Consider the following 25,013-nt stretch of genomic DNA (forward strand, 5'->3'; position numbering starts at 1 on the left):
GAAATAAGGAAACAGTAACTTGATCATAACAAATATATTTGACCTTTAAAGTAGTATCAACAAACATTAAAAACACTCAAGTTGTCCTTTGCTGCCAAGCTTATTTTCCTCATAAGTTGTGCCCCATTATGCAACAATAATCCTTCATTATTCCAGTACAATAATGCAGTCTATCGTCTACCTATAGTTGTCTGGTGTCTATTTAGTTTTATGGCAAGCAAGCAATTTGAGAATATGGTAATAAAGCCTCAATCACAGTAATGATGTATGATGGGCTGTAATTTCTCTGTGCTAATGGGTTACAAACAGTATTACAATGATGACGGGAATCTCATTGATTCATTATATGAGTGCAATAATATCAGAATGACTTAATATAGATCACTATTTACTCATGCACATACTGATAACAACCTCTATATATTTCTATATAGAGATATATAGAAATAAAATTAGTATTAGTCTTTCCACATAAAAGTTCACACGGCACAAAACATTTTGTGTAGAGTTTCCTAAATCAATGTTTAAAGTTGAAATTACTGCATTGAACGGGTTCTTTGAAAAGCAACCCATTGATTTTAATCTGCTTGAAGCAATCAATTACTCCCTGTCCTCTTTATTCCAAACTGTAATGAAAACTAAACTGCGTTGTCTTGAAAACTAAATGTGAAGATGATCATAAACAGAATTTAAACTCCATGGATTATTCATATCTACCCATTTAGATTTGCCATTTCCATTATGAGTACATTTGCCATGAGCATTTAATGGACATCTAAAAGGGAATTCATTAAAGCAGGAGCTGTTGGCAGCACTTATGGGCTTCAGACTGCTTTATGTTTGCCTTTAATAGCTCACTATTATAAAAGTGATATATTGTGTTCATCCCATTAGTAGTTTGTAGAAAGGTCTGTAAGACATAACAAATCCTTTTGAGTATTGTCAGAATCAAAACTAAATCACAAGGTATCTTTTTTTCAAGCAGCGTATTATGATCCCAACAATGTACTATATTAGCTCATCTAAACTTTGATGATCTTATCCAAGTAGGAATTTAATGACTATACAGACAGTTTGTTCTTTTTTCTTTTTTTAATGAAACATACATGAATTATTAATGCCATCTCAAATGCACACATTTTTTAAAAACTCACTGTAACTATTAAGGTTAAGAATCCTTAAAAATTAAACACGGTTCCTCCAAAGTGCGTTCTCACTTGTTTTGGGCCAAAGTCACGTCAAGGAAAGTGGGAAGCTCCATGCCACAAACCTGAAGATCAAGACACTGCAGAGTGACCAGTGTTCCCCCACCTCCTTCCCTTCCTCCAGCCACCCAAAGATGAATGGAAGGCATTTATTTGCAAAAGGTACTTCTGTACTGGGCAACAAAGAAAGTAAGAGGCAAACTATAACAAAGTCCAACTGCCTCAGAATCAACTGCTAAGAGTGAAGCAACTTTTCACACTTCATTATCCGTAGTTCACAAAACAGTCCTATGGATCACAGCTCAGATCTACTTGACAAGTTCTGTATGCTTCTACAAATAACATTATATAGATTGCAATATAAGAGTATCTAAGTTGGTAGTATGAAAACATAACTGTGATTAATTCTCTCAAGAGTACAAAGCAAACAAGTATTTGATTATTCACTGTTTGTGCATTGGAACCATTATCATCACAAGTCCATCACACTGAGTACTATTCTGTTTGTTAACTCGTGCTCCCTCTGCTGATTTCCTAGTTGTAACACATGCTATTTCTTTCCCAATAGATGTTATTTAGTTATTTGTAAAGAAAATGGCAGATTTCAGGATGTATGCTATGCAAGTGCCTTACTTTTAAAAGGATTATGTCAAGCACTGTAAGCACAAATAATGAAGCTTCTCTCATTCCTGTAATTTACTTTGCAAAATACAAACTCCTTTTAAATCCCAGCTGTTTAGGAGAACACCTTTTCTTCTGAGCTTCAAAGCATAAATGCATGTTAAATTGATGTTCCCTTATAATTCAAAGGATGCGTGTTCACTTTCGCATGTAATTATTTTGAATTTTATTATAACAACTTGTAAGAAAATGTGGTGCAGTCTGAATGGTGGTACAGATTCATATGAGATCCTCTGGCCTGCATTAGGCCATTAGAAAATCCACATCTAGAATTTATGACTCTCTAATAGATGATGGCATTTTCATAGTAGCAATAGGAAACAACGCATCTTATTCTCACTCGCAGCAGACTGAGCCAATATTGAGTAAGAAAAAAACCACATTTGTGTGCACTACAACTGCTCCAAGTGTTGGAACCTGCAGTTCGTGGAAGCTTGCTGGTGAAATCAGTTTCTGCAAGAAAATCAGAAATTCTCATATATACTGCTTGGAAGATTATCCACTGCCCTGAATAGCCAAGATCAGGGACAGCACAACCAGAAAAAACAGTTATTTTTAATCCTGACTTCAGCTGAAACCCTTGATTTCATAGCATGCTACCAGTGCTTTTGGAAAAGCCTCATTGGCTGAAGTTACAGATCCAGAATTTTGTCTGAAACACCGTATTGAAGGAAGACATTATAGCACAGAAACTTCAAAATGCTCACGTTATGAAATTATTCTGAACGGTCAGTAGTAGAAGCGAGAAAGTTTCCAGCCTAAACAGTGCAGCCTTGCAAAAAATAAATGCTTGTCAATTCCCTGCAAGGCTTTTTTTTTTTTTTTTAACTTAACATGCAGGCTTCTTTAAACTATCTATACCAACCCTACTACGGACACTTAACCTGAAATAGTTCATCTCTTGCAGCTTAAGAAACACTCCTCAATGCTGCACCCTGCTTGGATAGAAAGCCCACTTAAAGACAATGACTTGCCACCAGGACTTTTATGAATAGTCCCGAGGTCTGATGGTGGCAAACCAAATCCTCCCTGGGGAGGAGAAGGACCTAAGGTGGGCTTTGCAACACGACTTCCCAGCTTCCAGTCTTCTGTGCAACAAAAAAAGGAAACAATACCAACGGGTTCATTTTCCTTTCTCCAAAGAGAAAAGTCATACTGCTCTAATACTGTGCTTCTAATGCCACTACACAGCCTCTAATACCACGTCTTCTATGCTCTTTGGATTCTGACTCCCACAGACAATCACGTCAAAGGAAGAAGTCTCCATATCTCCTATTTTTTAAACACTATTTTCCTCCCTTGAATTTTTAAATTCCTAAACTTAAGGTCAATCCAAACATTTGGTATATCTGAGAAAGCCATACTGCTTTTCCTAACTGCACAGTAAGCTGGGACACAAAGTGCATATGATCCATATAGTTGGCAGAAAGTAGAAAAAAATCCGATTTCATTACTCCATCAACCTGTCCACGTTCACCAATCCACTTCCGAATAAAATTTCAGAATTCTGCCACGCTAAAAAAGTATCTTATCAACTCCATTTAATTGTTTTGGGGTTTCACGGTCACTAAGGTAAACTTTTTCCTTCGGTTTTTACTCTAAACTCTGAAGGAGAAGCAATACCTCTCTCAAACCTTCAAACACAAAAACTTCAGAAAACAATGGATGCCTCAGTTTCTCAACTGACTGGGTCTACTGGATAGAAAACAAGGCGTTAAACAGTAACTCAGAAAGGTGACAAACTTCTCAGAATTGCTAAAACGCTAAAAGAATGACATGAGGATGATCAGAGCCTGGATTACCTCTCCTCTGAAGAGAACTGGGGTTGTTCAACTTGGAAAAGAGAAGGCCTTTCAGTACCTAAAGCGTGTCTGCAAGAAAGATGGGGAAGAGACCCAGGGAATGTAGTGAAACGACAAGGTGCATTGGCTTTTCACTAAAAGAGGGTAGATTTACATTAGATATAATGAAGAAAATCCTATACTATGAGTGTGGTGAGGCACTGGCACAGGCTGCCCAACAAAGCTATGGAAGTCCCATCCCTGGCAGTGTTCAAGGTCAGGTTGGGCAACCTGATCTAATGAAAGGTGTCCATGCCCACAGCAAGGGGTTGGAACCAGATGAGCTTTAGGATTTTTTCCCATCAAAACCATTCTATGATTCTTCCTCTGTGTGAGGGCTGCTCCAAAAGTAATGCCCCCGATTTTATTATGTCAGCCCACGACAGCAGAGGTGGATGTTGGTGGTGTGGCAGTAGGGGCTGAACCTTCAAGCCAATATTCTGCTTCTTTTGTTGCTGCGTGACGGAGGGCAGATAATTCTTTTTTGGAGTGCAGCATGCAGGCTCATGTTCATTGCTAGTGACAATGCATAGCTAATGGTGGTGACTGTGTAAAAAATAATGTTTTGAAGCTGAGAATTTGCTCTACCAAATGGTGCTCTTGTGCTCTTTTTATCTGTTGTTGTCTCTGTGGAAATAAATAGGAGCTGTTACTTTTAGAGCGGCCTATATAATTGGAACAGATCATTTCTGAGTATGTACTTAAGTGAATAATCATTTCTTAGTAATGAATTAATGAATCATTATTCCCGTTTAATGAATAATCATGTAATATACTCAAAATTATCACAAACAAAAAGATGTTAAGAATGAATCAACATCTTCCTTTTTCCTCCATTTTTACGACAATTAAGGCTGTTGAGAAGCCCACAAAGCTATTCTACTCTGCAACTTTCCCACTAAGCACTGAGGAAAGAACAAGTCTAAGACAGATGACAAAAATAGGTGTAAAATAACTACGTAAAATTCAGGAGTCTGAAAAAAAACAATCACAGTTCTACCACAGTAATGTCTGCTATTCTTTTCCCCACCCCTTTGATCACATTTAATGACAGAAATAAGATATTCAGTTTCTGAACTGCTTAAGTCTACCTAGTGCAGAAAGCAAAGCCTAGAATAACTGAGTGGAAACTTACCAAAGCAACTGACTTCAGTGAAAGATCTCACAGGCGCACTGCTGGATGCTGCACTTCTCTGAAGTTTGGGCAGGCACTCTGGACAGCTGGTTTTCTGTGTCCTTAGCTCAAAAAGTCCGTTCTCTAGATGGAGACAATCCCTCGTTGTAGGGATTTCTTCTGTTTCCACCATGTGATCAATAGAGGGACTGTGTGTAATAGTCACAAAAACTAAAAACAAGTTGAATCCTCCTATCAGAGAGATTCCCTAATTACAGAGTAAACTTTAAAATCACAACAGAAAAAGGGAAACACTTTTGTACAGAACTACTGATTATCTAATAACCATTGACCAAACAACTTGAAATACTGTCTATTATTCTGATGGCAAATTAATTGCTATTTCTCTTTTTCAGTGTCCTTAGATCCCTCAATGAACTGAAAGCAAAAGCTAAAGTTACCAGAAGTCGAAGACTGTATATCATAGTTGTGCAGACAGATACAAAGATGCCTTCAGTATTTCGGGAAATACTTAAAAGCTAAAAGGCTGCACTGAGCAATATTAAGCAAACACTCATCTTACACTGCTAGGAAGTTCTTGAGGCTGGGGAGACCACAGCAGACCTGCTCATCAGCAGGAGGCAACACTGCTAAAAGCACTGAGAAATGCAGATGTAGAATCTGAGCCTCATCACGGCTGTTTTTTGACCTTCTAACACTTTTTATGGGACTCCTTGAAAGTATTTACGTGAATGGCACACAGGAGGAGCAACATAAAAACACCATTATATCAACATCAGATATAACATCAAGCATTTAAGGCACTTGATATTCTGTTTCAGATATTGCCCAAGGAGGTTGTGGATGCCCCATCCCTGGAGGCATTCAAGGCCAGGCTGGATGTGGCTCTGGGCAGCCTGGTCTGCTGGTTGGCGACATAGCAGGGGGATTGAAACTAGATGGTCATTGTGCTTCTTTTTAACCCAGGCCATTCTATGATTCTAAGAATTCTTATCTCATGTTGACTTGTTTTCATTTTGTTTGTTTGTTTTCAGTACTTGGTAGCAACTAGCAATGAATCCAGTTTTGCCTGGAACATCTTAATTCACTAGAGATTATCAAAACGCTGTGAACGGACACACAGACAACAAGAGGACACCTTGGAAATTCTTTCCTTGAATGAGCAAAACACCATTAGTGCAGAGACTTCCACACAAATTTTTCTTGGTAAAGTTATTTTCGTATAGATTATTTTTGTATAGATGGCCAAAGGTAGGACATCTGTACAGCACCACAGCTGACTCAGAGGAAATCCCTCACCAACTCACTTTGGTTAAAAAAGAAAAACATTCTTTTTTTTTTTTTTTTTTTTTTAAACCATGATTGGGATATTTTCCTTATTTTGCTGAACTCAGTCAGCATGTCAGACCAATTGTACCTGCACAGGGCACGGAAAGCTAAGGGCAGTCCATCTGAAAACACTTGATTCAGAAATCTGATGATTTCATCAACCTGGAAAGTCTCCAGATCAAAGGAGCTGCAAAAGAAAGGAAGCAGCTGAAGCCTCATTTATATCTTAAACCCCAAATGGCTTCTTATACCATATCCTGGATTTGACTGCTGCTGCTCTGCAGGAAATAGTTCTTAGCAATTCAGCTCTATTGACTTTCCCTCTTCTAGAGCAGAAGTGATTTCCTGTTGGTTAGACTAGGTAGTTAGGGGACAAGGGCTTGATGAAAAGGGACAGCTTTCTGTACACACTGCTCCACAATGCTTATTTGCCTTCATTTTTAAAGGATCTGCATTCATCTTTTCAGATGAATACATGAATAAACCATCGTAAGAGGAATGGAAGCTACCTATTCCTGTTTAAGAGAAAAAATCAGTAATGATGCGAGGGGAGAACATAAATGGAGAAATAGAAGGTACTCCACAATTCTGGATCGCATTAGAACTTGTGCCTGAAAAAATAAGCAGAAAATACCCTGAGAGACTGGCAGCTCACGTGCAACACTTAACATGGGTCAGCAGAGCTTTCTTGTAAGGTCAAAAACAATTGACCTTGAGGTCACAAAGAAGGGAACTCTGTTCTTTATCTAATTGATTATCCCGTTTGCTTCATATTAGTGCACTGGAAATGTCACTGTTACGTGGGTAAAATATTACCTCAGAATGAAATCTTTCGAATGAACTCAGTGCTCTAGAACAGTTCTTTTTTAAGAACATTGCTACACAAACAAACCTAGAATGACAACATTATCTAGAGGAACATTTGCAGATGGTTTTAGTAATATACTATTTATTGGTAGCTAAATTAAGATCTTAAGGAGATGCTGAACATCTGATCAGTTGGAAGTAAACAAACAAAACTTTCAGCATTGTTGACCAATGCTGAAGTTGAACACAGCACCTAAACAGAACAAAGTGGAATTCACAGCATCAAGAAGAATATTCGAGCATCCTAGGTTTATTTTTTTTCTTTAAATACACTGATCGAGTTATTTTGCATATTTTTCCTCTCTGAATTAAACAAATATTCAATTTCATAATTAAGTTTAACTTGAGTCATAAAAATTCCAGTAGCCTAATATTAAAGAATCGTTCACTCTGCTGTGAACTCTGATAGTTAATTTTCTTACTGCAAGGTCTGTGAGATTAATTCATTAAGCTACTTAAATAATGAAATAATGAGGGTTAGAGGCCAACATAAAGTAGCAAAACCAATAGATTTTGGATGAGTAAGACAGTGTCAGCCACTTTTTTCTCCACTGAGATGCCCCAACTGCTACCTATTCCTTCTTGCTACACTGCAATGGGATACACAGCAGAAGTGTAAAGGTCCACGAGGCAGAAGTTACTCAGTCTGCCTGAAGTCAAATGATAACTGAACTACCTGAGAAAGTCCATCAGTTAGTGATGTGGAGAGAAAAAATAGCTAGTGTCATTACAACCAGTCCTGTCAAGACAAAAGAGAGGTAGGCCAAAAACTACACATACGTGAGTGCAAAATTTGAAACTCTTTTTCAGTCTCAGGAAAGAACATTATAGATGGGTCACTCCAAAAGCATGTCTCCTTTTTACTCCCATAGAAACAACAGCAGATACAAAGAACATCATTTGATAGAGCAAATTCTCAGCTACAACTCTTTTGCATCATAGTCACCACCAGTAGCTGTGCATTTTACCAGCCCACCCCTTTGCTCCATACACACTTCCATGGCAGAGCCATTGCAGACCGCCCCTCCGCTGCCATCTGTCAACACAGTGCAATGGGATACAGGTGAGAAGGTTCAGCCTCTACCACCATCACAACAACATCCTCTTCTAATGCTGTAGGCCAACATAATGAAACGAGAGGCATTTCTTTTGGAGCAGCCCTCAGACTCTATCAGATAACAGTCACTAAAAGATGTAACAGCTCCTCTATGCTAGAAATATTTTAAATTTGCTTTAAGATGGATTCTATTTAACATGCATCCCTCTGCCTGCATTCCTAAATTTCCATTTCAGAGATAAGTTAAGCAAACCGGCGCTCATCAATCAAAGGAAGTGATTCCAAGGAGACAGAGCAGAAAACTAATTCACGACAATCCCTAACTGACCCGCCTTACTTCAGATTCTTCTGTCTGCATGCATACTCAAATACAGACATAAGCCCTTTCCCTTTGAGATACTCATGTACCATTATTGGTAAAGGCTTTTCCTTATTCTTTTCTTAGCGCGCAACAGGTTTTGATTTCTTCTTCCCCATAAGTAAACTGCTGTGCTAAACTGCCTGAAATCTAACATGCAACTTTGCTATGAGCAAACAAATGAAAAACTGACAAAATAAAAGCAGCAGCATCACACATACCCCTTTGTGACATGCCATAGCACTGTTCCAGCAGCACGTTGCTGCTACAATTCCCCTTTCTCTTGCTACCCATTCAATTTGTGCTGGGCCTTCACTATTTAAAAAATAGTAGCCTCTCTCAAATATACATTTTAATCACATGCAAATAACCCAATAATGTATTTGCCAAACACTACAGAAGTCAATAATTTGTGGTGGAAGCAGGATTAGTTTTTAAGTCTGCAAGTGGAAGTATCAATTCTGAATCATTTACATATTAGTTTACAAATACTGCTTATAGCTTAATAGCATCATAGATGTAACTTCACAAAGATATTGGCTCTAGACAGTAATTATATCCTCAGCCTAATGTTGCAGTTAATGGACATACACATTTCAATGATAATTGCAATGCCTGAACATGATAATGTGCCTTTATTAGCAGCTACAAAATAAAGCTCAGTTACAGCCACGCGCAGAACTGAACTACGCTAATTATTTATTTTTAAGATTGCCTGATTTGTGTTGTAAAACTGTAAAATATGAAAGCACAGCACTTCAAAACCAACGTTTTAACTGCAAACGACATTGAACAGCTCTACAAAGGTTCAGCCAGGTTGCAGCTGTCGTGAGCAATGGGCCCAAACCTAGTAGGTCAGTAAGATACATGCACAGGTAACTCAACAGCAAATACACAGGAGCTTTTAAATATGTATATTTAATCCAATTATTTTTCACATGGAGCAAGACCTTTGATCCAAAATAACCACACATTTTTAAAAACAATGATCCAATTAACTTAGCTTGCCCCATTCTGGGACAATTGAATAAAATGAAATAGCAGTCCAGAAGTATTTGTTGGAAGTTCTTTCTGCTGAAGGAAGGACAGGAACTAAAAGGAGACCAACCTGAGTAAAATTTCCTTGAATAAATTTTTGCTGTTTTCCCATTTTCTAGAAAATAAATCAGTCAACAAATGTCAGATCCTCCAAGAGGACAGGACCAAAGTGATGCTCATATGAAGAAACTTTTTGTTCTGATGGCTAATAAATGAACAAATTACCAATTCTTTTGACCAAGAAACTGACAAACGGTGAACGCTGAGCTCCTGTAAGCCCAACTAGCAACTACAATCCCACAGAATGATCCTAAATTTAAGTCTGAAGTACAGATTTGATTAGTTTTGTGGTTGTCTCCACGCTGTAAGAAATATTAGATGCTCTCATCTAATTTTTGCTCTTTAAAGCTTTGGAAGCAATATTTTTTTTTCTTTAAAAGCATCACTGAAATTACCAAGAATTTATTTGCCAAATAAAGCAACTGTATTAGTCTACTTCAGTCTTATCTTTAACAGCATGTTGACCACACTGAACACAGTGGTATTTTATAACTTCAAGTTCTGTATGTAAGCCCAAGACTTGCTCAGTGTTGCGGCTGAAACTGTTTAGAAGAACAGGTTCACAAAAAAAATCAGCAACGAGATTTCTCAGACGGGACGTTTGCATCAGTTCTACTCCAAATCTCCTCCAATACTCTGATCACCAACCAGCATCTGAGTCTGACTGCCACCTACTTCGTTTGATTCACGCACTAGTAATTCTGTTCAATTCAGTTCCCACAGAGTGCTATCTGAGTTTGGAGTCATTTATGACCTGCCCTATGCAGAGCCTATATATACTGTAACTATACTTGCTGTGTTTGATAAAACCTGCTCAGTCCTAATCGGGTCATTCTTTTCTGCACGCTCATTCTGCCTCCAAAGGAAAAGGGCAGCAAGAGCTGCTGAAGTTTTTCACCAGTACCAGACAGATCCAAGCTGCATCCAATGCCTGCCTTCCTGTAGGACCTGCAAGGAGACTGAACCCAACACAGAGAAGGAGGCTCCTGCTGCTTCACGGAACAGCAGGGTAGCTGTGGAACAATAAAATGAGGTTTGGCTCAGTGAAGTGAACAACATTAGTGATGGTATTTTTCTTCTACACAGCCATTCTTTATTCTTCCCAAAATATGCCATGGAAATAAGTTGTACCCAATTCTCACTACAATGCTTCCTTAACAAACTCTAAATGTTAAACTTAAATGAGAGGCATTTCATGCAATCTGAAAAATATTCAGTTCAATTAAAAATAATTGATGCATGGTGAAATAATTCTTCCCAAAGCTGCTGTAAAATCTTCAAAAAATAAAGCTACTTAATAATTTTCATCTCCTACAGGCTAGAGAGAAGCATTATTGCATATTAAAAATTGGAGTGTGGTTTTCCCAGAGGTAAAAGAAAGTTATTAAAACAACCTATTTATTGTTGATATAACTATCCATTTGTGCTACACAAAAAGTAACAATTTCAGTACATTAAAAGAAAAGCTAATTAAGGCATAATTAGTATTTTCTATGTTTTGATAATTAAGGGTTAGTTGGCTATTTCTTCTTAAATTCCTTTTTGATGTACCCCGACCAAGCCTTTAATGAGCAGCTAACGCTATTGAATCCCTGATGGCTGAGGAGTTTAGTGACCACTACTACATTACTTCCATTTATCACTGCCTCTTTACCTATAAATTAAAGTAGCCCTGTAGCTATGTTGATCTACTTTATATCAATTTCTTCATCCATATCAGCTGAATATGTATGGCATTAACCTCATTTACTAGTTTGGAAAAGCTGAATTAAAATGAGATCTAATTTCTAGCGCACAGAACAATTTCAAAACTGCCTGCTAATTTCCACCACCTGTCAGTGTTGTGATCTTCACCTCATTGTAATGAAATAAAACAGCATATATATTTTACAGCTCAGAAAAGAATAATCATTCATAAGTGTTAAGATATGATTAATCACAAAGACACCAGGACCCAGGATGTTTTATGAGATGCACCACAATCAATCAACACCTTCGCTTGCAAAGATCCCCGCTGATGTCAGAGGGATTCCCACAGATCTCTGAGTCTCAACCCATAGAGTCAAAGCAGCCAGATCCTCATAGCTGTGGGCTTGGTTTTTGTTCTGTTTGTTGTGGCTTGCATTTTTCTTTTTTTCTTTTTTTGATAGGTCATGCTTCTGTGTCTGCAGGCAATGCAATCAAATATACATATACCCAAGAAATATCAAACTAACGTAAGTCAACAGAACACAAGTACCCAAGTTATGCATTAGAAGACAAACCCCTGTTCTGTGTTTAGACGATACTTGGTTACATGTGTTTTTTGCTTTCAGCTACTGCAAATAACAGAGCAAGGAAATGATATTTTTCCTCCCCTCTTAACACGTTGTAGTCTAAATTTTAGACCCTCCAGATATTTTTTTTAATCATAATTCAGATCTACCTCACATGTCAAGCCCGTAATTTAAAAGCTTTAAAAACACAAACAGATGCAATCCTAAATGTTAATAAAGTAACATCTTCATGTTCACCACATAAGATGTTCTGTTTGCATCCTCCACACCCCACTTTATTGTCATGCTTCAACTTGTACATGCAAAGACTTCTTGTGAAACAAGAATCCAGAACTTTTATGTAACTTTTCACTCTCACTTGCCCTAGTGTGACAAAGAAATTAGATGCCATATACTGCACTTGACAAAGATGCCAGCTCTCTCTCTTCATTTTTACATGAGGCTGTTACCCAGAAACAAAATGACCTGGATTATAACTCCTGTTTTCTCCTTTCTGCCTCTTCCACTTTTATTTAAAGCTAGAGCAAAGGAAAAGCATGGCTTAGCAGAACACCCTACTGCCAGTGACCTGCACTTCAGGAGGTATCTCTCAAACTACTGCCATCCAGAACATACCAAAAATACCTGCAGAATACTCTAAACATACTAGGGCTACTGCTGGCTTAGAAAGAGCAGAACACAAAACCATGGATTGCTTTGTGGTGGAGCAAAGGAGTTTACCCAAAGGCATTTTGATTGTTAAGTTTTGAGCTACTTAAAGCAATACCAACAACTGATTTTTCCTATAGAAAGCACAACCTTCTAAGCATAACTGTTCTGACTATGGGCCTAAAAATGGCTCTGCCTATAAAAGCTGAGAACAGAGCTCCAGCAATAACCTTCAGCCAGGCTCTGCCGAAGAGCACAGCTCAGTCTAAAATTCTTGCTGTTACTGATGTCATTTTCACCATGCTACCCTCATCTGACATGTGAACACCTTCCAGCTTTGACCTCTGTGTTTGAAGAATGGCAACAGGAAACTGAAGGGACAAACCTAGCTAAATAGCGCCACATGCTGTACAAAGCACACATGGCAGGTGCACAATTGTGGAACATACAGTTCTTAGTCTGCTAGAATGAAAAAACAGTGAACATGACATAACGTACAGTTCTATACCCTAATTCTATAGCCTATGCAATGCCACATTTTAAATGCAATTTCCTTCTCTTTTATAGAACCACTCTCACAATCTACTAAATAATATTTCTATTTTCAATCACTTTTTTTTTTTTTTTAACCAGCTAAGTACCGTTTATTTCATCATTCACACCAAACCTGAATGCACAAAGGAACTAACAATAAGAACTTTACTTCAATACACATACATATATTAAACTTCTCTCCAGTTCAGAAATGTTATTAATTAACTTAGCTATTAGCTAACAGCTACTTAACTTCTTATGAAATATTTATTAACAAAATGTTTCCAGCAAATTACAGTTTGATTTCCTCTTGACAACTTCACACTGCCAGTAAGAGACAGAGCTCTCCACGATGTCAGATGCTGTCAGCTGCTAACACAGCCCATCCTCAGGAGGGAGCTGGGAACAGAAGTGGTTTGAACTATGCTGGGAAGGTTACAAACCTCCCACTGCCTCCTCACCTCTTGGACTAGCAGTCAGCCTTCTCTGCCACCTTCTCATGCTCAAAGATGCTCAATTCCTGATACTCAGTTGCATCAAACCCCACATGTATTGCACGTGGCACGTGCTTCTTGCTGAGAAACACAGAGTGAGTGCAGATAGGAATATTTCCACCTATAACAGCTCAGAAGAAAACAGAACAGACGAAACTTGACAGAGCTATACAATACCAAAGAACGCAGTGCAGTATTTAACAGGAATGTAATAATATATTTATTCACCCACTGCTCTATTTAATTCAGAAGATAGCATTTTGATGTATTATGTTTGTATTGGAAACACAAAGGTACTTAAAGTATATCATACTATCACAGAAGAGATTTCCAAGAGTTTCCTATTTTTCCTTAGACAGTCAGCCCTGGTGGACTGTTTGCTAAGAATGCACTTATCTACTGAGCCCAAAGTTCTTCTACAATGGGCTTGTTTTTACAGTATGCACAGATATAAAAACGAGTCAATTAATGAATAAAATTAATATATTTATACGACATGCTCCACAATTTTGTTCAACTATTCTGCCTTCTGTAACCATTTTCTGCATGCAAGTGTATGATTAACTGGTGAAACATTCCTGAAGATTACTTCAACGTGGATGAAGCATGCAACATTTCCATTACACATTCTGTAAATAAATCCATTTAAGCAGTCTTGAATATTTATATAAATACGTATTAAGTTAGTCACTTGATATATGTCTGATATTTCTGCTACCAAGTGCAAGCCTTTTTCTTGTGTATTTGTAAATACCTGCCAGCAACACACTGCACCATGGGATTTACAACTGTGAGGGTAGAATGCCATCTGCTGCTATACTTGCTGCTACAGCAGGATAGAACAGAAGAATCATCATACAAATGCTGCCTTCTGATTTCTCTTAACTGCAAAATGTATACAATCACTTTATTAAGAACTGAAAATGAAAAAAAACACAACTGGGAGCTCAGAAGCATTTACACAGTTCTCACTGTAAGATCAGGTAAAGTAAGGGGATACGGAGCACAGAATTCTATCAGTGCAAATGGGAGGCTGTTACATCCAGCCTATGAGAGCAAAACAAAAACAAGAAAAGAAAAAAGGAAATGTAATTAGTGTAATTTGACTGCAAACTAAATTATGCTGGTACATACTGTAAGCAAACCATTAAAAAAGGACGTCTTGAAAATGCATTTGTAATGAACTAGACTTGCTCGACTGGATTTAGAATTTACAAAGAGCCCTTAAAGGGTTTTGCACCCTGGCAAACCTTCCACTTTCCTGGGCTGGTCACTGACAATGCACAGGTCATAACCAAAAACAGAACGTGGAATCTGATATGGTAACAGTTTGATTCATGCCTGCTTACTGAGAAGAGAAAAAAATACTACCATCACCACCACCACAATCTTCTCTTGAATTCAACCTACAGCTTTACTCCGAGCCCTTTGGGTAAAAGCTAATTCTTTCTGATCTAATTGCTCTTCAATAAATCAAATGGAAACATCAGGCAGCACTTTACTCGATAACAAACCATTTAACCTTCCACACTGAATGCAATCACAGAGCTAGTCTTATGCTTATTCAAAACACATTGCTGAGCCAGATAAGTTCAGAGGCACTGAACTCAGGGGTAGCTGGCAAACGTACAACTTTTGCATTTTAACTCCTGAGAAGGGACCTCCAGGTGTGCACTGCTTTACCCACACTGAAATGCTTTCAGCCTTCCCTAATGAAGGACGTGGAGCTTAGGCAGTCAACATCCCAACAGTGTTACAGCACACTGTACTGTACTGACTGGACTTCACACAGTGAAAGCCCAATCAGTCAGAGTAGAAAATCATAAAATCTAAGTTCCCAAACCTGATGAAAACTGGACTGAAAAACAAAATAATCTGGGAATCAGACATCAGATTTACACCAAATACAGCCACCTTGCCTTTGAATTGCCATCAGCAGGAGTTCTGCTAGTGGAAATACCAGTAAAAACGTGCTTTGTACCTTCACTCAGCACTAGAGAATCGTGCCATATTTAAAAATAACAAACCAGCTTTGACAACCGAAAGGAACACATCATTTTCATGAGAAGACAATTCAGTATAGTGTAAAACTATTTTTAATTTTAAGTAAGGAACTATTCCGTGAAGCTGAAGTACAGTTCAAACCCAAAGGGATAAAGGAATTCTTGAGATTGGTACCAATCACCAAAAAGGATACAGCACTACAGCAGTAAAATCAGATCTCAGTCACTGTCACAATTCTTGCTAAAGATTTGCTTGGGGCTCCCAACAGAACTCTCAGTCTTTCCCAAGATCAATTGATCTCATCTTACTGACATTCTCTTTATAACATCTATATTATGACTGTCCCCTACAGTTAAGGTGAATTAACTGCTGCTTCTTCAAAAATGCATCTTACTTTTCCCTCTTTCGTACTTAAAATGCAGAAAAGCTAAGTAATGAGAGAAATACAGTGGAAACCACGTAAATGAGTAACTGTCAAAAGAAAAAAACTATTAAAAGAATAAATCTTGTGTACCCAGCTGTGAAATATAACACAATATAGCAGAACCCAGCTAAATGTTTGAAATAAAAAATTGAAATGCAAAGTAACCTAAAATTGTTTAATGAACATAGCTGTTAAAATATTAACTCCTTGCATGCTTAAACTTAAGAGCACGATGACACCACAGCAGTAAATTACACACCTATCAACCAAGCACACGCTAAGCTCCATAGCTTATATGTCTCAAGGTATGCTGCCAGGTGAATCTCCCACACAGGCCAGTTCTATTTTAATGTCACTCTTTAGAGCAGATGTTACCTTTGAGGTGTGCTGAGGCTGCTCCCCCACATACGTTTTGTGAAACTGATCCAAGAACCACAGAATTGCCAGTTCTACTTTTTCATTACTAGCCTGTGGTAACTGGGCATCCAAGAAAGGCATCAGCTGAAACACCCTTTAGTAACAACAACAACAAAAAAAGAGACATTTTCAGGATGGACTTTCAAGTTAAATGATATTACCATAGCTAATGTCTTTAGGAACCCATCAGCCATTTTTTGCTTGCCTAAGTATCTTCTAGGATTTTGTTCTGCTTAGATGCTAATTATGCTAATTGACCACTATTAAACATAAAACATCAACATAATGCTTTTCTAATTACTTTGTCACTTGAAATTTTTCTCAGATGCATATGTTGTGCTGTGGCAAATTTGTAAAATACTTTCTGTTCTTGGATCATTAATTCCTCACTGTAACAAAAGCAAATTGGAAGTGCAAGGTAAGAGTTGATCAGGTTCCCTGAAAATTGAAGCTATTGTACTCAGAAATAAATTTTTATATGTATAATATGTATATTTATATGTATAAATATAATGCACTGCCTCTTAAAACATCCGTATAGTATTTTCTGATCTAAATTCTTACATTGTACACATCTCTCTACAGGCCTGATTTCAAAGAATTAACTACAGCTTTAATCAGCTAAGAGTGATTTGTTTGGTTTTTTTCATATTACTTTATTTCATTTTCATGTTCTTCTATGATCTGTTCCTTGAAATCTCAGCTCCGTAACAATTCAACAATTCAAAAAGTTATTTTCACTCTTTCCCAATTCTGAAATATAGAGTAACTAGATCAGAAGTCAGGAGGCCACTTCATTTGTCTATATATGAAAACACTGTATTATTAATTAAAACATTGTAGGAGACTGCTAACACCATGCAGCCCCGGGGTAGATGAGGAATGCAAGATACAGGAAAAAATGCAAAGCTTTTTATCCCATTATAGACTGTATGCCCTTTTTTGTGTGTTAGCTACCTGGTGTAAATATCAGGATCAATGATGCATGCCCTTTTTCACATGCTCCTAGTGTAACATAAGTAACAATGAGTGTAAACAAGGATCAAGCATTGGTCACATCCTTTCTATTTGCCACAAAGTAGATATGTAATTTGCAATACTCCCTAGCATACTCCTTAACCTCAAAGTTTGCTTAATGGGGACTATAGCACACACATTTTAAATCTAAAGCCACCTTTTTATTCCTAGTTCTAGTCTGAAAGTCACCCAAGCTTTCAGTGGTTGACTAGCAGCTCCTCTGTACTCCTTTGCTTGCAAGACTCTCGATGAGTACGAAGGAAATAGCACAGAAAATAATAACCACAGCTCATAATTAATAAAATTAATACTTGTATACGAATATAACAACAAAAATATCCAATAGCTATCCAATCACATCTCAAGACAGAATATGGCAAGAGACATGTTTGCCTTTAGGCTTCTTCCATTCCTCTTCTTTGACATGATAGCCTTACTGATAGCAGAACTTTGACATGATAGCCTTACTGACCCCTTCACTACTCAGGATGATGACAGAGGAAAGATCATGGTCATTGGAATGGGGTCACTGGAATGGTTGCAGTCCACAGAAACTCATTCAATTTTGGAACACTCACTGTCCAAACAATGGACAAAGACTGAGACAGTCGAGTTCAAACATTTAGTGATATTAAAACATCATAAAAACAAAAATAAAATCAAGCAATACTTACCAACAGGATAATTCTCCATCCATAGCATCATGTTCATCAGTGATGGTGTGCATTAATATTCCCCCCACAAAAATACCCACGAAGTAGACAAGCCATGCCAGACGTCCTAACATTAAATCGAAGAAAAGAACAGTTAGGGATGACAGGTCATTATGGTAGTACAATACACTTCCATAAGGCATCAGTTTTCTTAAGGTATCAGACCATAGAATGCTCTCAGAGAATGGTTAAGTTTCTCATCTTCTCAGACTTAAAACCTACCCAGAGAACTCAACCAACATTCTGAAGAGAACTGACAGATAAACTACAACAGCTTACTAAACTGGATGCATTTATATACAAAACAGCATAAACCAACTCAAAATACAAATCACATACAAACTTAAAAAACTAATTCACCCTGTTCAAGATAAGACACATAATTAATCCAGTATCTTCACAGCTACAAGATGTTTCACAGAATACAACTGTGGTGCAGCTGCCTCTACTTAACAGCATTAGGAAGCAGTTGAGACTTTCTAGTCTGCTTACTTTCTTTGCTCTATTTAAAATAATTACTTGTAATGTCCAACTAATATCTAAAGTCTTATTTTGAATGTGAAAAATCATTTGTACAACAGAAAATTTTTATTTTGTTAAGTGAAGCATATTCTTAATGAAAAGAATTTCTAAACCACTACATACTTTCAGAAGTCTCTGCTTCATACTACCACACCATTCTTTCTGATCTTGCTATTTATTTAGCATACGCCATAAAGGTGCTAAATACTGAAATCCAGCTTTCAAAGTATGGAATTCAAGTTTACAAACATCAAACCAAGAATTATTTTGGCCTCTGTTCTGCTGGACGCTCACTACCACACTGCAAAGTCTGGATTATTTTAACCTCTCTGGCAAGTTAGGGTGTCATACTTTTATAATCTTTGACCTACTTCTACCTACAGAAGCCAAGCAGATTCCTGCTTCAGCTTTTTAAGCTCTGAATCCAGTATCTAACAGTATCCTCCCTCAGCAAAGCAGTGACAAAGCTAAATCCAACTGGCAAACTGACATACAAATCTCTACAAATTTCAGGACATCAAAAGACTCCTTCCTGAACTGAAATGCAGAGACAACAGAACACTGAGGCTGCTTTTAGACTCCATCTTCATCTGGCAAAAGGTACTTTGTAATGAATTCCAACAAAATTAAAACTAACAACACAGCTAAGACAAATACATTGGAACAGTTTCCATGCAGGTTACATCAAGTTACAAATAAGGGCTGTCAGTAAGCGTGAGATTTACATTAGCTAGATTTCTTACTGTCATTACTAGGATTTTACCAAGTGATGACAGCATAACTTACAAGAGTGAATACAACACACCGATTAATAAAGTCTAAAGTCTTCAGAACATATTTTGAAGTTTAACATAAACAAAAAATTACAGATAAACAAATGAGGTCACATCACAGCTTTAAACCAACATTCTATTTTTAATATTTCTATGTACAAGTGGGGATTGCTATAAGAACAATATCTGCCAAAATCTCTGAGGTTTTGTATCAAGTCTGTTTCACGTTCTCTGATAAACTGCTCTCCATTCACACATCATATGTTACTCAATTTCCTCACATTAAGCATGGTTGTATTTTGGAAAACCCAGAAATGAGAAAGCAATGAATGCTCTGCTTCCTAAGCTCCTTCAATGAGGAACCATTAAGAGTTCTGAGATGTTCCAGCATCCTTACAACCTGAACATGGTTTATCACATAACAATTCAACATAAGTAATTGTGCTTCAGTCACAGATCTATGGTGCAGTGTATTCTACACATCTAAGTGCTGTAGGCACAAAAAAACCTCATAACATAACAAAGATGGTGATCAAATATACACTAAAAGATAATGCCGAATATGGAATAACACAGACGATTTCAAGACAAGTTTGGGTTTATCTTAAATCTCATTTCTATTTTTTTTAAAATTACCACAGAAATACATACACAACAAGATCTGGAACAAAACATTTTGAGACAAGGAACAAGTGTCAACTTTTGAGATGAGACACGTGATAAAAACTCCTAAACATCTTCATGCATTTTTGCTGTTCCATTTCCAAATAATTACTATCTGTAAGGGCAGTTGACACCACAGTTCCACAACCAACATAAAATACAACATTTCCAAGCCAAACTTCATCAAACACATCACAGATTGCAGTACAAACAGCTGTTAATTTAAGATATAGAAAGATTAACCCCATCACTAACTAAATACTGAGCAGCTGAAGTGTCTAAGAGAACAATTAGAGCTCAAATGAAATCAGCATTAACAGCTACTACAGAATAGCTCTTTGAAGATAGTATCAGAAAGCAACTATGAAGTGATGCTGGCCTCTTCAAACACCATAACAATCACTTTGGCCAATAATCTTTTTCAAAATAAAAAGCCACACTCTCTTGCAAATGGCAGCAGCTTGCGTTTAGTTACACGATGAGAGGCAATTTTCTGGTGACAGCCCTCTTCTCTCAACAACATTCAAAAGGTTTTAACTTCTTTCCCTCTTTTAGACCCTCAGTACTTAAAATGCATTTGCTTTTGCAGCTACCTAGGCAGACAACATCTTTTCTTTTAGAAAATAATTATTGCAGTAATAATCTGTAATTATGGTTTATAACAGCAATAATCCCAAAGAAATGAGTCATTACCATAGATCACGAGTAATCATTAACTACTGCTAATGACCCATTTCTTGGGGATTATTGTTTTAGTAAACCATGACCACATCACTATTGATACTGAGAGCAAGGCAGTATAATAAAATGGGATCTTAATATGGTATTAACTTATTTTGCAACATTAAAAGCCATTAAACATCTAAATTTAACTACATATATCTAGGGGATGGAGCAGCTATTGTTCTCCATGAGCACAAGTGTTCTGTTTACACAAAAGAAACACAAAATTTAAACTGCATCAAATCTTTTCTAATGCAAAAAGGCACAGTCCCCAGAGCTCTGCCACTGAAAGATTCCAACTCATTCCATCCCTTTGGTCCCCCTTATTGGGTAATGGAGTGTAAATTCAGACTGCAGCTAGTCAATGAAATCAGGTCATTCAGTGGAAGTTCTCTCACACAGAAGTTGCTGGGTGCATGGGAGAAAGTGGAATAAATAAAATCAGATAACTAAAAGGTTTTATATGCATCAATGAAAAAATAGCTCCTACATAGAAGGAAATCAAAATATTTGAATTGTCAATGGAAGAACAGCAAAATATATCATAAATATTTAAAAGCATGCAGAGAAACAGCTGTATAACACAGTAAGCTGTCTCACCTTGTCAAAACAACACCATTTATCCATCTAAAGATGCAACACACATAATTAAGAAAGAGCCAGTAATTGTAAAGATAAGTTAAGTGAGATACAGAGCCCTGAAACAGGTACCCAAAAACACATTAAAAGTGCTACTTATTTTTACAACTTACACAGTAACAATTATCTTGGGTTTATTGGAAGTCTGGTAATTTATCTTAACAGAGTTGTTTAATGTAAGCTAAAGTTTTAAGAGTAAATTTAGTTTCTACAGATGGATAAATGCAAGAAGAAAAAAGTTAAGATCTTCAATTCCAGAAAATGCTCAAATAGCAGCAGGCTCCCATTAGGGCACCTGGGCACTGATAGGTTGATTTTCAGAAATTTAAGGAGTTTTTAGAGCTCTCATGCCTATACTTCAAAGATGTAACAAGATATTAAAGATATCAACCATCCATCTATTTAACATAAAGACAACCAGTGAAAATGTGGTGCAAAGTCACTTGGAACATGAATTTCTAGTTCCAGAAAAGATGGAGAGGCATCTGCCATAAGATCATAAATCTTTCATATGCAAAGATATTTATACTGGCACATAAAACAATCTAAACATTAAAGTAAATACTAACCTTCCTGGACCGTGATTTCTAATGGATTCCTACTAGAGGAGCAAAATAGTTTTTGGTAGTTCTGTGCATTTTGGTCAAACAACTGTCCAAGAAGCGTACAGGTCTTTTCACATCCACACCTGCTAACTGTGCAGTTGCTCCAGTTGTTGGAAAACTGTAGCTGTATCATCCAGTGGATCTTCCAGGCCATCTCTAGAATAGAAATAAAAAGTAACCACTTAACCACATTGCCTGAAAGCTCCTTCTTTGCTTTCCCATCCGGATCTTGCCCAACTGTCACTGAAATGCTGAGCTGTATATAACAGCAATAGCACCTGACAGATGTAAGCTCTCATTTTAAATACACACATACCCCTCCCACCCATCAGAACAATATTCTATTTGTGCTATCCTCTTAATGTATAGCTTAGAATGCAAAGAACTACAAGGCAGATAAGAGATGAGATTGGCAGTACTAATGCAAAGGAAAATCCTGAAAATCTGAGGTCCTTTCTGCCTATGCCTGAATACTAACAAGCAGCATATTTCTCAAAGGATGATTGTGGAAAAGAATGGAATACAGAGAGGAAGTGGATTTTGCACATTCATCAAATTAAGTACAAGACCATGATAGCAAAGCCAAGAAGTTTCAGTAAAATTCCATGCAGTTGCTTTATAAATGCTTATTATGGGTTCTCCTACAAGAAATACCTGTAACGAAAAGAGCAATGGCTCTTCCTGTGAAGTATAACTGTACTTATTACACAAATCACAATAGGAAAAGTTTATTATCAGCAAGTTAATCTGCTGCTGCACAGGCAATGAACAATCTGTAGAGTCTTCAGAAATGTTCCACTGGGTACAGATAAAGCATCATATTTTTATGTAAAGGAAAGTAAGCATGACTGCAAGGTAAACACAGAGAGAATCTAGTCAGTGTATGCCCTAAGTTCAAAAGGGAGCACAAGCTGAAGCATTTTAGACCTGGACAGAGGCTCTAGCTTGCCTTTTTTTTTTTTAGGGTAAGAACTAGAGCTGGAGGATTAACGGCTAGGTCCTATTTCAGTCATTTATTTCTCCTTTAAACCTAATCCCATTACAGAACTCCGTAGGAATAATGGGAACCAGCTGTAGCAATATCACTAACAGTATATTTCTATGTGACTCCAGAAGTTGCATCACTAATAATACATTTCTATGTCAAGTCTCACCACATCCTCAAAAAACACCTACATCAACAAAGCAAATCAGGATCGACTTCTTGGTCTTTCAAGAGTAGAATAGAACAGAAAACTTCAGTATACATTCCTACCCGTAGGCCAGTAATAGAAGAATTTGCTATAGGCTGGATAACTTCTGGGTAATCTGTCACTAACTCTCCTAGTTGATAGGATTCGCTGATTTGTCATCAGCTGAGCCAAGAACCGACAGAATCCACGGTAATCATCAGGATCAGATAAACCCAAAATTCAAAGAAGCAAATTTTTAAAAGTTAACAGTTTAATCTAGTAGAAATTTTATGAGCACTGCAGCTGATCAGGTGACAATTTCATTTGCACAGCATTTCTGCTTTATTTTAAATAGTAAATCAAAGCAAACAGATGGCAGGCTGAAAGTGGTTTTGATAGATACAGTAAATTAATGACAAATGTGACAGGCAAAAACAAGCCCACAGCTGCTTCAGCATTTCAAATAAACAGAATCACAAATAGACAGACAGATACCCGTGGATTTTCAAGTATTTGTTTCGCTCCTTTGATTAGAGTACCAAGATACCTGGCACGTTCCGCATTGCTGAATAAAGATCTCCTTGTAGAAGCAAATTGAACTAAGCAGGAAAGCACCTAAAGAACAAAATAAATGTAAGAATAAGTATATATATATATATATTTTTTTCAGAATAATATTATCTTACTCCTTGAATCAAACAAATCTACTGCATCTGTAGCACATTCAGTACCTGAAGATTATTCTTTCAGCAACATCCAGAAGATCACTGTAGACAATTATGGCTCAGTTTTCAAAATTTCTTTTACAATAGGTTACAACTTCATCAAAATAATTAGGTGGATGCTTTCTACATGGCAGAGTCATGCTGAAATTCAGGAGTTTTGAACGCTTTCAAATTTAAAAATGAAAACTAAGGCCAAAGAAGACATTGTGACTGGGCACTGAATCAGTACCTGTGGGACTCATAATTTATATGTTAATGCGAAGAATTAAACAGTGTCATCAGAACAAAGTATAAATGAAAAAAAAAAAAGACTTGTCATTATTTTGGTGTAAATCATTGTGTCACTTACTAACTGAGACAACATTGGAGGAAGGCAATGATACAAATCAAAAAACAGGTCCGAGGTCTCTGGCTCCAGGAAGACTAATGGAAAAGATAAGCAGGTTTTAATATTTTCTGCCAGCAATAATTAAGTATCTTTAACAGAATCATCTCTTTTCTTCACAAAAATACTGAGATACTATTCATTGCACAATACCATGCAGTCCCACAAAAGATGTAACATTTGAAAGTTGTTCCGTTCATAAGCACTATATTTCTACAGGCAAAAAATAAAAGTTAATATCCTTACGCACTGTTTACGTTGAATGAGGAAAAGGGAGATCCTTCAGTGTAAAATCTAAAGTATCTGAAGTAAAATCTTGGAAAAGTCTCTTAGCCAATTACAGTCACTTGAACAAATTCAGCCTTTCATCGCTATTTCCCTGCTTGCCACACATATCTAATATGCCTCACGCTGTGATAAAAGCCTACAGCACATTAACTTAAAAGGAATGAAAACTGATGAAGAATAATACAGTTGAAATCAAAAGTAGTATCAAACACTACAGTGTCATGTTATACAAGTAGGGCAGCAAATATGGGGAAGAGCTGGCAGGCAAGATGCAGGAAGAGCGGCTGAGGTCCCTTGTTTTTTTCAGCCCAGAGCACAGCAGACTGAGGGCATGCTGAGCTCTGCTGTCTGCACCCCAGAAATGGCATGGAGATGTGTTGGGGGAAGGTCTGGCAGGGGTTATGGGAAGGGTCTGCACCA

The 25,013-nt window shown here is 37.2% G+C and overlaps 1 protein-coding gene across 1 annotated transcript in view; it reads right to left on the reverse strand.

Moving 5' to 3' along the window:
• RANBP17 (RAN binding protein 17) overlaps window positions 1-25,013 on the reverse strand; it is a 147,508-nt gene that overhangs the window by 110,190 nt on the left and 12,305 nt on the right. The window contains 8 exon segments of the mRNA XM_090151102.1: window positions 16,327-16,462; window positions 18,060-18,165; window positions 21,988-22,121; window positions 22,123-22,179; window positions 23,211-23,356; window positions 23,358-23,430; window positions 23,692-23,810; window positions 24,270-24,343. Coding sequence (XP_090007228.1) covers window positions 16,327-16,462; window positions 18,060-18,165; window positions 21,988-22,121; window positions 22,123-22,179; window positions 23,211-23,356; window positions 23,358-23,430; window positions 23,692-23,810; window positions 24,270-24,343 — 845 coding nt within the window.

This window comes from Phasianus colchicus, chromosome 15 (assembly GCF_987193195.1).
Source record: "Phasianus colchicus chromosome 15, bPhaCol1.hap1.1, whole genome shotgun sequence".
NCBI lineage: Eukaryota > Metazoa > Chordata > Aves > Galliformes > Phasianidae > Phasianus > Phasianus colchicus.